Source organism: Protopterus annectens, chromosome 7.part0, assembly GCF_019279795.1.
Source record: "Protopterus annectens isolate FY-2018-M chromosome 7.part0, PAN1.0, whole genome shotgun sequence".
Taxonomy (NCBI): domain Eukaryota; kingdom Metazoa; phylum Chordata; order Ceratodontiformes; family Protopteridae; genus Protopterus; species Protopterus annectens.
In genome coordinates, this window is record NC_056739.1 from 1,319,862,381 (window position 1) to 1,319,878,852 (window position 16,472).

The following is a 16,472-nucleotide window of genomic DNA, read 5'->3' on the forward strand; positions in this document are numbered from 1 at the left end:
CAAACCTGGAAGTCATTCAGAAACTTCCTCAACAGTGTTAGGCTCCTGCCCTTGAAATGCACGGAGTAAAGTGACATGCAGAACACGATCCACTCTTATACAATCTCCTTTGTGGAAACACTTGATCATGTCCTCACTGACTAAGACCTTTACTGTATGACACACATGATATGGTTATTCATTTGATTTCATTCCTTCTCTTCCTTATGGATGTGAAATGTTGCTGACTTAATGATCGGGCCATCAGAAGAAGTACTATTAAATAAAGCTCTTTTATGTTCTCTGTATCATGTGGAAGGTGACCACACTGATATGAATAATCACACTGAATCCACTCTTTCTACAGCTGGATCAAAGATCTTATAACATGAGTTTGACTGGACCAGATACTGTGTTTGGATGTCCAACACTTAATTCCAAAAACAAGTTCTGCATCAGCCACAACTTGCGATGCTGTGGTGGTCAGTTTGGACAGTATAAACACTAACTTTACATCATGAGAACAAATCTGAAAATCATGTGATGACAGACATTGTTCAGCACACAGTCTCAGTGGTATCATAACATTCATTAGGCAATGCCTTGCTTTGATGAAAAAAGCTTTGCTTTAATATTTGAAAATGTTAAAAACATGCTCAATAGTGGACAAGTGCCCCAGATGGAAGAATCTTCAATTTTTATAGGCAGATCTGTAAGTACGGGATTGGGTTACAGAATCATCTCAGCACTACCAATAAACTGTGGTTGAGGTATTCCTTGAAACAAGACAGTACTGCTGATGGTGATGAGAAAATGATGTAATACGATTACTCTCACATACTTCCTAGTATTGTATAAGATACTTTCTGTTACTACATGTTTGTCATCTTTAAAAGATTCATACACATATAAAAACAATTAATACATTTTACTTACAATATGCAATCATGCCTGGCATCCCTGTTATCATTCCTTTGCAAGGCTGAAACCCAGACTCTTTGATAATCCACAAATAAGCCTTTGTGTTTAGGATACCATAGATGTACCCAGTGAGAAAACAAGCTGCTATTGCCACCTGTATAGCACTGGAATGCATGCATCTGTTTACTGGTCAATCAGTGATGAGTTCAGCATGCTGATTCCAGGGAAAAAAAGATATTTCCAAGATTCTGACATGACCTCTTGACAGAACCATTTTGAGGCAGCTGTATATTACAAGATGTCATTTCACCTCTGTGAATAAATGATTTTGCACAGTATAAAGGCTAGCATTATATATTACAAGACAATCAGTGTGTCACAACAATGTCATGATCATTCACTAGAAAAATGTTTCCTAATTTTAGAACACTTTATATTCAAATGACATTGTGGCTTGGTGTTTGTAAATCTTGCTTCAGTTCTATATGCAGCCATTTGTTTAGTTTGCTCCCCATGTCTTGCCCTCTATTTTGTGACATGGATATCTGAATGTGACCAGTGAGGACATACTCACCATCTTAACCTCGCTGTCTAATCTTACCATTCAGTGTCAGCCTTTTTCAAAATTCCATCTATAAATACCCTGTCATTGAGTGACAAAACCTTCTGTCCCTGGGAGTAGGAAGCAATTTAGCAATGTTTTTTTATTATACACCTTGAGTCTAACCTCAGCACATATGTTAATGCTGGTCTTTGAAACTGATTGTCTTGATGTGATCAGTGGTACAAATGCTGCAACATTAGGAAATCTGACTTCCTAACTTAATATGGCATCATTGCAGTGACACTTTATCATGTCCTTTTTAAATGATTAAATGAGCTTATGCAGAGTTTAGCTGTTTTGATGTTATTACTTTTTAATAAAAATGAACAACTTCTCCAAAGAAAGTGCAGATGAAATAAATATTCAGAAAACTTGATGTACAAATTCAAGCTGTCCCTGTTTTTGTTTTATGTCTATCATCTAATGAGAATAGTTACACATAATTCTGCATTAAAAAAAATTCTTGTAAATGTAGAGGTAAACTATATTTGTCTTGAGACATTGTTGTCAGATCAAATTCTCTTATCAAAAACACCTTTCTACAGAACTAATAAATATTACAGAACAAAGATCCATTTCAGCTTTCTTAGGGGTGTGATTAAACATCACATGGTTGTTATAGCTTTTTTGTGCACAGATTACATTTTTATCAGTGGGAAATGCATAGTTAATACCTTAGCTGTGCTTAAATCTTAAAATACGGTGTTGTGTTTATAGTATGATTCTAGACACATGCAAAGGTATAGTCTTGGAAATATGACCAGGTTAGGGTGTGTCAAAAAGTATCATGCCATTTAATAGAGTTGCTGGCAGTCTGTAAAGTAAGGCAAAGGGTTCTGGCACCCACCCACATGACAGGGCATAAGCACTTCTCTATCCCCATTATCCTTTGTACAGTATTCAACCTACTACAAAGTCATCTACAGTGCAAAGCAAAAAATAGTCAATCAAAGTAGAAGTCCACATATACAACTTATAGACAGCACTAGAGCAGTAAAGTAATGGCATAGTAAACAAACGTAAGATCAAAATATAGACAGCCTCCAGTAGAAGCTGAACTTTGAGGTGTTGCAAGTATAGTATATCTCTATTTGCAGCTTGTTTATATTTCAGTTAGGATAGTTATAAACTGCTTCCTAAAATGAAACACAAGACCATTTTTAAGATGCAAACAATTTTACTCCAGGGTGTAGTTCCCAGATCAGAAGACACCTCATCTCTTAATTTTGGAACAAGCTTCTTTGGCCTGAGTAGCTCTTAATTGCTTAAACACTAAAGTCATTTTATTGCTTAACAATTCTTTTGTATTTTTATTGAAGATATATAAGTGAATGATCATGACATTGTTGTGGCACACTGATTGTCTTGTAATACGTAATGCTAGCCTTTATACTGTGCAAAATTATTTATTCACAGAGGTGAAATGACGTCTTGTAATATACAGCTGCCTCATAAATGCTCGTATGATACAGTAATACATGTACGTCTTCAGCATGTTTAAGACAAATTTGAACATAAACATATATAGTTTGTCTGAGTCTTGTAACTAATGATGTAATTTTGAATACCATGTGTCTATACCTGGTTGCAGGGGCATGGATATTTTGAACCACCTGCCTATCCTAACTCGAGTCTATCCTTAAATTATGTATGTTAGTATACTTTTCCTGCTCTACCACATCTGATAACCACATTACTGTGATATAATTTTTTATTTACACCCCATTTTTCACCAAAGGTAGATTTTAGCTCTTCTTTTTCCATTTCCTATCTTGAAAACTGCTATCACTGACAATACTTTTTTACTAAGACATAAATAATATTATTTTGCACTAATATTATGTCTTTGGCCCTATTGCATCCATAATCTGTATTATATTCAGCATGTTTAATAAATACCAATGACTACTGGTCCATCTTTATTAAGATCTATACTTCATCTACTCAAAACTGTCAGACATCCCTTACTTGTTGGGTTTAACAACAATATGTTACGGAAGCATAAACTTATTTTCACTTTTCTCTACTGTTCTAATGACATTCACCCAGAACCTGGGCACATAATCACAAATATTATACACTTCATTATTCCCCTATCCTAAGATGGCTTAAAAAGTTTAGACTAATGATAGGACACATTTATGCTCATATGTTTTGTAACATAGTCAGAGACTCTTCTACACTTGGATGCGACTGTGTAAGCCGAATGTAATTACTGTCTCTACACTGGAGATAATGACATTTTATTACCAGGTTATGACATCCTCTGATAGGATGGAAGTTGCAAAGATGTAGGTAACATTGCTATCATATATGCTTGTAACATCTCAAATACCTGATATCTACAACAGCTTCCGTATGCCACCTAGCAAGACACAGTTTTTACCTCTATCAATATAAATCTGTTCACAAGTATAACATTCTGTTGTGCATTCTTATACTGCAGACTGTTATACTGCCTTCTGTATGTACATATTACCAGACTTCCAAAACCACCCTAGCAGGGATACTGTGTCCTGCCAGCTAGTGATACCTGTGGAGAGTAGGTTCTCATAGGTGACTTCAATATAATTGGTCATGCTCACAGGACTTGCATACCCACCCAAGTGTGAATCACTTTGGCTGTGTGCAACCCATTATTTATTTTTATTTATTTTACATTTGTTAACTGGGAAAGTCCACTGGACACAGGTCAATGGAGGCCCAGGGAGAAAAGCTCCACAAATAAAGTACAAGTTAAATAATATAAAGTAGATACAAATAGAAATCCAATTTATATCTACAATAATATTACAACAATGACATACTGCTACAGTGATGCTATGTACTAGATACAGATATGGCAACCAATTACAGTTTGAGCATAGTATGATCTGGTAACAAACAATGTACACCACAGAGATGGAGAAGGTGTGTGAGAGAGAAACCAATTGATAAAAGGTACAGGTTAAGGTGCACACACACACACACACACACACACACACACACACACACACACACACACACACACACACACACACACACACACACACAAGCAGTTGAGGCTATAGTGTATACAGAAAGTAGCAGCTTAGGAGTAGTTTAAGAGTTATATGATCAGTGGTTAGTGGTCAGAGCCATATAGCAACCACAATAGCTGTTGATGGTTTAACAGTGGAAGTATCCTAGAATTGATACTTACATTTGACGCACAGCATGTCTAAGACTGGAATCATGTCTGACTGCCTTTTTTAACAATTATGTTATGATTTGCAGTCTGATATCAGGTAAGAGTCAAAAGAAAGCAAGACAGCTGTCACTGTACTGGCTAGTCTCTGGTAAGAGGGATATGTACTTCAAAAGTGCGTATATTTTTATTGCATAGCTTATATCTAAAGGTGTTGCTTCCAGATCCAGGGAAGTAACCATTCCACTGCACTCAGCATTCATTAGACTGATAATTAAGTATAACACCCCTTTTGGTATCCACCTGTCCAAGTATTTGTCTGAAATGACTACAAAGTTTTCTCACTAAAAAATCAATGGTCTAAATAAAAAAACAAAATTGGAATATCTCAAAACCTTGTCCCTTTTCTCAGTATCATACTGATTACTGAGGGTCGACCTCTGCCTTGCATAGAATTATTTAACAGACCCTATTACACATTCTATCAGGAATATTACATAAATGCAAGTCCAGTGGTATCATAAACATCCACTCAAGGGATCTCATTCACTTTTACAAAATAAACAGAACATGTTAGAGAGACAAGAAAGCATTACAGCAATGCTGCTTTTATGGATGTTTCTTCCACTTCTTATAAAGCAAAATACTTTTCCTTATTCTAGTCAAACATAATTTTGATGAATGGATGGATGAGAAACCATAAATTCAGCCCTGGTCTGGCACACCGGTTCTGGAAGGGTAGGGGAAACATGTAAATGTCCCAACCCGGAAGGGTAGGGGAATAAATGTCCCAACATATCCTTGTTCGGCACACCCCTCGGTTATACATATGCAAAATGTAAAGACCAAAATTACCATGGGAATGTAGGGCTAGGCTTCTTAAGATCCATGCACACAAATATCTATATATCTGTTGGGGTGTGTATGTATGTATGTATATATATATATATATATATATATATATATATATATATATATATATAATTTATTCAGTTCTGCTTCAGGGCACTTTTTTGATGCATTCCTTCTCTTTTCCCCTGCTCAATTACTTGTGTATTGCATTGAAAGGAAGATGCTGCATCTCGACTCAGGTAGGCACAGTAGTGCCTGGGGGCAGTCTCACTGCTATCACAGTCTGTTTTGCTGGTCTATGCTGTTGACCTCTCACATTATTCCTAGTAGCCCATTCCCAGTTTTACTTTTCCATTTCTGTTTCTCTTCATTGGACTTTATTCCAATGTGCAGCTTATACTCCATCACTGTGTTGCTCCTTCTAGATGCAGAACTTTTGTCTTTGTTACACATGAGAAGCTACCTTCCAAATCATCATGCAAGCATGTTTCCATGTCTCTGTTTACTTTTTCCTTCACCTTCCACTGTTCCTCTCATTTTTTCTGTTTTCCACAAGGATGAGTATTTTGTTCTCTATTCTCAGATTCACCTTCAGCATGCATGTTTTGAGTTATGTGAGATCCAGAAACCTGCCCAGTGCTAAATACAACTAGATATGTTTTATTTCTTCAGCATTTTCCTTCAACACATACATACATGCACACTGTCACCACTGTGTATCTCCCGTCATTCAAAAGTCCTTTATGTATATACGATTTTTTCAGCTGTCCCAGCCCCCTTGTCTTTCCTCTACAGATTCCTTTTTCAAAGAAAGTCAAAGATCTTATTAAGGTTGTGCTAAACTACATCTATGGTCTGGCCTCCATTTATGATCCAGATTACACAATCATAACAGTGGATCAGGTTAGTTTGATGGAATTACTTGACTTTAAACCCTTACTGGTTACTACACTGAAGGATACTACCTACCTGGCAGATTTACATCTTTTTCTTTAAGATATTTTTATATGATGTCTGTAGCCACCAAGTTTAGTCCGACTACTGGCATTTCTCTGGAATGCTACTGTACTATCCCTAATGCAGAACAACACCTCTGGGACAACCCCCTCTTTCAGTGATCTGCTGACAAGATTCATAATGAATCCCATTATAATCCTAGGTAACTGCTTAAGTATCCAAGGTAGTAGTCCACATGGCACTTGAGTTTGTTTTCTCTGTTATAGTCATCTTATTTTTAACTATTCTCCAAATGCCTGGGGAATTATTTGATACTGGACTATCCCTAATGCAGAACAACACCTCTGGGACAACCCCCTCTTTCAGTGATCTGCTGACAAGATTCATAATAAATCCCATTATAATCCTAGGTAACTGCTTAAGTATCCAAGGTAGTAGTCCACATGGCACTTGAGTTTGTTTTCTCTGTTATAGTCATCTTATTTTTAACTATTCTCCAAATGCCTGGGGAATGATTTTCTTCTTTTTGTGCCAACCTCTGGGACAACCCCCTCTTTCAGTGATCTGCTGACAAGATTCATAATGAATCCCATTATAATCCTAGGTAACTGCTTAAGTATCCAAGGTAGTAGTCCACATGGCACTTGAGTTTGTTTTCTCTGTTATAGTCATCTTATTTTTAACTATTCTCCAAATGCCTGGGGAATGATTTTCTTCTTTTGTGCCAACCTCTGGGACAACCCCCTCTTTCAGTGATCTGCTGACAAGATTCATAATGAATCCCATTATAATCCTAGGTAACTGCTTAAGTATCCAAGGTAGTAGTCCACATGGCACTTGAGTTTGTTTTCTGTTATAGTCATGTTATTTTTAACTATTCTCCAAATGCCTGGGGAATGATTTTCTCTTTTGTGCCAACCTCTGGGACAACCCTCTTTCAGTGATCTGCTGACAAGATTCATAATGAATCCCATTATAATCCTAGGTAACTGCTTAAGTATCCAAGGTAGTAGTCCACATGGCACTTGAGTTTGTTTTCTCTGTTATAGTCATCTTATTTTAACTATTCTCCAAATGCCTGGGGAATGATTTTCTTCTTTTTGTGCCAACCTCTGGGACAACCCCCTCTTTCAGTGATCTGCTGACAAGATTCATAATGAATCCCATTATAATCCTAGGTAACTGCTTAAGTATCCAAGGTAGTAGTCCACATGGCACTTGAGTTTGTTTTCTCTGTTATAGTCATCTTATTTTTAACTATTCTCCAAATGCCTGGGGAATGATTTTCTTCTTTTTGTGCCAACCTCTGGGACAACCCCCTCTTTCAGTGATCTGCTGACAAGATTCATAATGAATCCCATTATAATCCTAGGTAACTGCTTAAGTATCCAAGGTAGTAGTCCACATGGCACTTGAGTTTGTTTTCTCTGTTATAGTCATCTTATTTTTAACTATTCTCCAAATGCCTGGGGAATGATTTTCTTCTTTTTGTGCCAACCTCTGGGACAACCCCCTCTTTCAGTGATCTGCTGACAAGATTCATAATGAATCCCATTATAATCCTAGGTAACTGCTTAAGTATCCAAGGTAGTAGTCCACATGGCACTTGAGTTTGTTTTCTCTGTTATAGTCATGTTATTTTTAACTATTCTCCAAATGCCTGGGGAATGATTTTCTTCTTTTTGTGCCAACCTCTGGGACAACCCTCTTTCAGTGATCTGCTGACAAGATTCATAATGAATCCCATTATAATCCTAGGTAACTGCTTAAGTATCCAAGGTAGTAGTCCACATGGCACTTGAGTTTGTTTCTCTGTTATAGTCATCTTATTTTTAACTATTCTCCAAATGCCTGGGGAATGATTTTCTTCTTTGTGCCAACCTCTGGGACAACCCCCTCTTTCAGTGATCTGCTGACAAGATTCATAATGAATCCCATTATAATCCTAGGTAACTGCTTAAGTATCCAAGGTAGTAGTCCACATGGCACTTGAGTTTGTTTTCTGTTATAGTCATGTTATTTTTAACTATTCTCCAAATGCCTGGGGAATGATTTTCTTGTGCCAACCTCTGGGACAACCCCCTCTTTCAGTGATCTGCTGACAAGATTCATAATGAATCCCATTATAATCCTAGGTAACTGCTTAAGTATCCAAGGTAGTAGTCCACATGGCACTTGAGTTTGTTTTCTCTGTTATAGTCATGTTATTTTTAACTATTCTCCAAATGCCTGGGGAATGATTTTCTTCTTTGTGCCAACCTCTGGGACAACCCCCTCTTTCAGTGATCTGCTGACAAGATTCATAATGAATCCCATTATAATCCTAGGTAACTGCTTAAGTATCCAAGGTAGTAGTCCACATGGCACTTGAGTTTGTTTTCTCTGTTATAGTCATCTTATTTTTAACTATTCTCCAAATGCCTGGGGAATGATTTTCTTCTTTTTGTGCCAACCTCTGGGACAACCCCCTCTTTCAGTGATCTGCTGACAAGATTCATAATGAATCCCATTATAATCCTAGGTAACTGCTTAAGTATCCAAGGTAGTAGTCCACATGGCACTTGAGTTTGTTTTCTCTGTTATAGTCATGTTATTTTTAACTATTCTCCAAATGCCTGGGGAATGATTTTCTTCTTTTTGTGCCACCCCCCCCCCCCACATACACACCACTATCTCCCTTTCTTTCCATTTCTGCTTTGCTCTAATGATGTTTGTTATCTACATTTGTGTTTCCATATCTTAGCTTTCCCTGAGTTTGTTCTCCTTTCATTTTAATGAACTTAGTCCTTGTCCTCAAACCCTACTGTGAATCTCATGTCACATTTTAACCATATTTGCATCCTTTTCTTTCTAATCTTCTCTGGCCTTTCCATCCTTTACTCCATTCTACTCTACAATATTTATTTTATTTTATTTATTTAACATTTGTTTACCAGGAAAGTCCAACTTGGAGCAAAGCCCATTTTCAGTTGAGGCCTGGGGAGAAACGCTCCAGATGCATGTCTTTATAATGGGGGAGGAAACCAGAGCACCTGGAGCAAACCCACTTGGACACAGGGAGGACATGCAGACTCCACACAGAAGGCACCCCAGCTGAGAATCAAACCAGAGAACCTCTTGCTGTGAGGCGACAGCTCAACTGCTGCACCACTGCACCATCTAAACTATCACACAGATCATTTACCTTACAGATCATCCTCACTTTTTCCAGTTCTATCCTCTCTGCCCTTTTTTTCTCATAATTTGCCATCCTGCGTTTTCATACTTAAATTTTGGAATCTGAATTTTTTGTCCCTGTCCTGGTATTAAATCATTTGGTGGCAGAAACTGTTTGACAGCAAAATATCATCTTCTGTCCCTCTGCCTCCATTTTCTATGTTAGCACTACATTCAGAATAACTGTCTTCCTCATTCTTTTTATGTTACACATTCATTGCTACAGTTTCATTTTCCTCATCTGCCACTCACACTGGAAAGCTCAATGTTTAATGTTAAGAAGTGAATTAAAATCAAGCCATTTTTTACTTATTTCATTTAATTTAATTATTATTTAAGTTGGTTTCTGTACCTTTTCATTACATGCTATAGTACTACATATTATTTGTTGCAGCATTAGGAAATGTATGCATGAAATATTATTAGCTGTGGTATATTTTGTGTAGCTATATAAACAATGAATACACAAATTATGGTCATAGTGCTACATTAATCACACTTCTACTGATATTGCCATAAAGCATGTACCAAAGAACTGGTCTTGGATATTTTGGGACACTTGAGTTTGATATTACTTCTTATTTATTGAATAGTTCAAATGAGCAAGTTTATTTGCTTCTGTTCTGTTCTTGGTTCCTTGAGTAATTTTCTTATAGTTCATATCACATGTCATAACTCTATTTTTTGCCTCCTAAACAAGCCTTCAAGCTTGACATGCTAGGAATATGTATTCAGGAGTTTTCTTTTGTATGGAATAAGACAGAGTCTTGTCACTACCTGAAATAGATACATCTGAAAATGAAACATGTTTAACTTTTACATGTAAAACAAAATGCTTTTTTTTTGTCTTTTCTTTTTCAGGTACGATACTGCCACTCTTTGGATGAGGAAGAAAAAAAAGAGTTAAAGCTCTTCAGCAACCAAAGAAAAAGGGAAAGTCTGGGAAGGGGTAATGTTAGGCCTTTCCCAGTAACAGTGACTGGCACTATCTGTGAGCAGGTATGGACAAATTGTGAATAATATTTCTGGGTGTATTTGAAGCTATGTCTGTTCATATAGGCCAAATTATTTCCTGTGAATAAAAAAGTGCTGCGGCAGCGTTGTCGCCTCACAGTAAGACGCTGTCCAGTTCGATTCATAGCTAGAGCGTCTTCTGCATGGAGACATGCATGAATGGGCGTATCTTCGTTGAAGGTTGTGTGTCAGGGCTGGTAACTCGGCACATAAAAATCAACTACCAATCATTAGCGGACCGGAGTTCCGCTGTGGCGACCCCTACCCAGGAAAAGCCGAAAGACACAAATTTCCTGTGAATAAAAGATTACAGTTATATGTTACAGCCAACTGTTATTGCTGATACTGTTGACAGTAAGCTGTAGAAAACAAATACAAATATGTATATATCCAGTCCAAATCCCAGTATGCAGTACACTTTCCTTTTTAGTTGCCCATAAGCTTGCAATATATTCCTACCTTTCAAATTACAGCTCATTCAGCAAAACCATATAAACATCTTTCATCTGTAAAAACATCCAACAACAAAAGATGCTCTCCGTGGAAATATCATTACTGAAAGAGGTCAGTTGGGAACAATCTTTTAAATGTTTCTTCAAGTGGGGCTGTGAAATCTTTTATAACTGCAATGAATAAGTGCATTTCACTATATTGTATTACATCATTTATTCATTTTTCCGCATAATACTTTATACAAAATTTATTTGGACTGCCATCTGTTAAAGCATTCTTAGATACAAAAATGTGTTCATCCATATTGTGCCAGTGACATACTTTTTTGGGTCCATCTTAGATGGCACTATACTAAGAAAGAGCTTTCCTATGGATATATAGTAATACTTTATTGGTACATTTCTTCTTTAAATCATTATTGTGTTTTCAGTTATCTATTATGTCACCATCATATCTGTGTTATTTAGCAGCACATAAAATATAATTACCTAAAACATTATATCTCATAAAAAATGCAAAAAAAAGTTAGCTGCTTTTTATTTAAATGTGAATTATCAACTAGTAGTTTTAAATTCATTTAATTGTACACAAATATTAAGTATTAGGTTTTATGGGTCAGAAAAAATATAGTTTGAGAAAGGAACCAAAGAAGAGTACATGCTGTAAATGATATTGTCATATTCTGAAACCCGTAGTGGAGTGGTAATGATTTTTAAATAGCCATTATTTGTTCTATCACACCTTGGTTCAGGGAGTTAGAGGTAAACAGCAGAATATTGTTGTTAGAATTGCTTAATGAGCAAGCTCACCATGACTCCTAACACCTGAGATTGCATTGCATGTTGCCAGATATTGACCCCAAGCAATTTGCCTCTTACCTTTCTGGCCATACCCAGCACATCTGCGTTCTCCAGCCCCAGTGTGATACATGAGTTTGATTTTGGCTGCTGTGTTGATCACCATGTTAATGCTGCCACTCAGGGAGATCATGGTAGACAGAGATGTTTTAGCCCTGCTGGAAATGTCTTCAGTTTTTTTCTCCTCTCCCTGCAGTTGACCATCAGCTACCACCAGCACCTCTCCTAGTTTACTTAGTCTACTGGACCCACCTTGGCCTTCCTTGGACTCAACCTGACCCATACCTGTGAACAGTGAGAAGAGACTGAGGGCATTGATGCAGTATCATACAGCTGTCAAAGAGCATGCCCTAACTCCTCCCACCCAGTGTCAGTCTTATCAGCTATGCCTATGAGATGTACACGCATGCTTCCATGCCTTAGCAACCACATGAACAAGCAGTATACCACTATCAGCATGGGACTCACCTGGCTCTTAATGCTGATATTACAGTGAACTAATGGGCAAGTTGGTGTCAGCCATTCACCCCCATCTTCCCCCAATCCAGTCCCACCAACACCTGTACTGCTAATTGAGCATGGGCTGTCTGGGTTCAGTAAGGGATTTTTTCCTTTTTAATACTGGTGTTATACCTTCTGCATTTGATTCTTGATTGGATGTTCACAAAGCATGTGAAACTCAACTCAGCTGAGATAAAAGCTCATTTTTGTCCAATGTCATCATCAGATGATCTAATCCTCCTCTGTCCTTCCCCTTTATTACATAATTGTGAAAATAGTTAGATTTTGTTTTCTGCATTTAGAATGTTGGATTTATCCTTGACATTGAAGGACCAAATCTATGTCATCAAAATGATATTCATGAGCAGGTGCTGTCAGAACTTCTTGCTTCCATTTGAAGACTATAGCCAAGATCAAATGCTGTATACCAGCTTTGAACTTGGGATTGGTGATGCTTGCCCTGATATTGCCCTGCAGTGTCACTTACCATGACTTTTAGATAGTGATCTGGCTGGCCTCAACTAGGTGCAAAATTCTACAGCCAGGTTATTGACTGGATATGCAGAACTTGCCATGTCACCCCCGTGATACATGCTTTGTGCTGACTGCAATTTAGATCAAATATGTTTTCAGATTTTAATATCTACCTTCCATGTCCTACATAGTCTGGATCCCAGTGCCTCTGCCAATGAATTAGATCATTAGGAGAGGAACTGGTGTTTGTTCCAAGTGGCTGACAAAGACATCTGACAGGATCACTTTTAATTACATTGCCACTGCCCTTTGGAGTTACCTGCCTTTCCTGATTAGGAAATGTGAGACAGAGTCTTCCTTTGTGAAGTCCTTACATTACCACCTATCTTGGAAAATCTACTGCAGTCAGGGTATGAGAAACATTCTTTCTTTCAAGATTTTACTTGTTTTACATGAGAAGTTTTAGTTAGTTGATAATACAATTGTAAATTATTTTCTGTGCCAATTACCTTCATGAACATTGAAATCTACATTACATTGTTACTTACTGGTTTAATGTGTAATGCTTAGGATTGAGCATTTTAATATTTTAGGCTGGCGACTAGGTGCAGAGGATTACATTTCTCACTTGTTCTCCAGTGATCTACATTTGACTAGTGTGTATTTGTCAGGTGGAAGAGCTGACTTAAAGGAATTGTGCTGGGCAGTTGATGCTGGCTCAGTCAATCTGGGGAGTGGGAGAGAGGTGGGGAGTGGGAGAGAGGTAGAGAAAGGGACTTATCTGATCATATATTTATTTTAGTTAGTTATTACATTTAATAATTGGGTAGGTGGACTGGTACTTAGACCCTTTTTAGCTATGATCCAGGCCCATAGGCAGTTAATTGTAATAACAGAACATTTGAACAAGTGACAGGGTATTACAGAACATTTAAGATGAATAACATATGACAATTAAGACAATTTAGATATTTATAAATTAAATAGGATGCAATACATATATTCACATTCTCAATATTTGGTATATAAAATGAGTCAGCTAGAGGAAGGTTGGCTGTTGCACTTCTGCTATACTGTAATACAAGGAGATGCTACATCTACCCAGGCATGAGTGTGTACAATAGTTAGAATGCAAGAGTGTTGAAATATGGCCGCAGCCTAGTAAACATTGCACTCTATCTGCTGATCAGGAAACATTGCACTCTACCCGCTGATCAACTCAACAGCAGGTAATAGGGTGTAGTACAAAATTTCAGGCCACCATCGGTGATGACTTTCCAACCTTCAGATGTCATATCCTTCCCCCAAGCATACATATAGTGCCTGCTATCGAAGCTTGAAAAATCAGATCTTCCTCAAGAAAGCTGAAACTTTTCCAAATGATGTGAGGTGCTAAGCCAGGTAAGACAGAGGATACAAATGATTTAGCTATATATGGGAGAGAGCTTGATGGCCTTAGATGGGGAAGCCCCACAATTCGGGCACTGTGTCTCACAAGGAGTCTTCTAGACAGTGAGTTAGAACGTTGCTTAAAATGGCTAAGATGTACAATTATCTGTATCAAAACAAAATGCCGGAGATTTCTCAGCTAGAATTTGCTTTGCCAGGTCCAATGATCCAGAAGTTAAATCCCTGGCAATATTTCTGATTTTTAATAATACTCAGTTGACAGACTGACACACACACACACACACACACACACACACACACACACACCTGTATCTATATATATATATCTGTATCTATATCTATGTGTGTGTGTGTGTGTGTGTGTGTGTGTGTGTGTGTGTGTGTGTGTGTGTGTTGCTTTGTATATGTCTATGTTATATAGTGCAAATATGAATGTAGAAATTAATTTGACTGTATTTGTGGGTGACGGAAAATCCCAATTATATCATTAAAACCAAATCCTGGAGTTGAATGTGATTCAAGTCAACAGCTACTATTTATTTATTTATGCTTTGGTAACAAAGTTAGTCCCACTATGCTAGCAGCCTCCTTTCAGGGCAGACCTGAGTTGATATGTATAATATTATGGAAAATTTGGTCAGGTGTTGGGGAACTTCCCCTACTGCTATGACACTCATGGCGCATGTGGCCATCAAGTGTGATCATTCATTCCTAGTGTAGTGGCAGCTGGGAGATTGTCACACAAAACACGGTGATCAAAGAAAACAGAATAGAGGTGAATGCTGAGTCTGTATTTATGTTTGTGTATTTTGAAAAAGAAAGCCATTTTTGAGAGAAGAGAAATGGAGTTTGAATAGAAGATACAGTAGAGGTATTTCAAAGAAAGTTATTTGAAGAAGTGAAGGGTGAAGAAGAAATTATGATTACAACTCTCCAGTCAGGAGGGTTGCAGGATGATATATAAGAAACTTTAATGGAACAAAGCAAAGGCAGGAAGGAATTATTGTGGGGTGAAATGATGCAGAAGATAAACCTAACCAATGTAATTAAGTGAATGGTATAAAAGCACTAGTAGTTTGAACAGCCCACATCTGAGGAAGTGATTTTTAAAACGAAAACGTATGGTGGAGCGTTAATGTGCTGTGTTTCTTTGGAATAAAGTGAACTGAAGTGTGCTGAGCCATCTGTGTGTTTTTTTTCACAATTTTCTAAGCTTGTCCTGCTCAGGGCTTTATTGTTTTGCCTGAAAAGCTGCTTCATTTTGTGGATTACAAGTTTTATTTGGAAGCTGCTGTGAATTTTGTTTTGTTTTTTCTTGCAATCTGCATAAAAGTACATATCGAGAGGAAAACAGAGGGAGATTATTTTCAGTTATCTAAAACTATGAGAACTGTCATGGAAGAAGCATTAGAAACATGTTTTTGTATCATTTAGCAATATGGATCAAGACAGATGAGAATAACGAATAAATAAAAATCAGTAAATGAATTAAGAGAATTAATGAAAAGAAATAGAATGAGAAAGGTTCGGAAGAGACAATGATGCTGTGGAATGATCATTTAACTATGAGAGATTGTTTCAAAATTGGTCAGAATACTGGACAACAGTTAAAGAAAATGTAAAATAATGTATTTAAGATGGGAAAATTGAAAAAAAAAATAGAAAAAGACAAAATGATAGAAAGGAATATAGAGAAACATAAAAAGTTATTTTAAATACTCTTGACAGACATGAAAGGGAATATTTTAGAAAAAATAGAAGATTTATAAAAAGAATCAAGATAAAAAATTAAAGATTTATAATATATGCAAAAATATTTTCATTGTATGTGCAAAAATATTTTTACAAGGAAAAAGGGCAATATAACCATATTTAAGTGTAAAAGAAGATAGTAAAATAATGAGAGAAATGAAAAACAAAAAAAGGAAAAATTGAAAGAAAACAAGCAAATATATTGGACAATTTTAATGTGTGTATACCTTTAAAATTTTGCCAGTGTTGTTTGGCTCGTGTTTTTTCAGTGTATAAAAGGAAGGAAGTAGAGATCACATTGTTTCTGATGAAGTTC

At 36.9% G+C, this 16,472-nt stretch overlaps 1 protein-coding gene across 2 annotated transcripts in view; it reads left to right on the top strand.

The window, feature by feature from the left end:
* The window catches only part of LOC122807033 (prickle-like protein 2), a 482,148-nt gene that overhangs the window by 398,951 nt on the left and 66,725 nt on the right, over window positions 1-16,472 (top strand). For both annotated transcript variants that reach the window (XM_044077928.1, XM_044077929.1), the window contains one exon: window positions 10,557-10,694. In XM_044077928.1, the coding sequence (XP_043933863.1) occupies window positions 10,557-10,694 (138 nt within the window). The remainder of the gene's footprint in view (window positions 1-10,556; window positions 10,695-16,472) is intronic.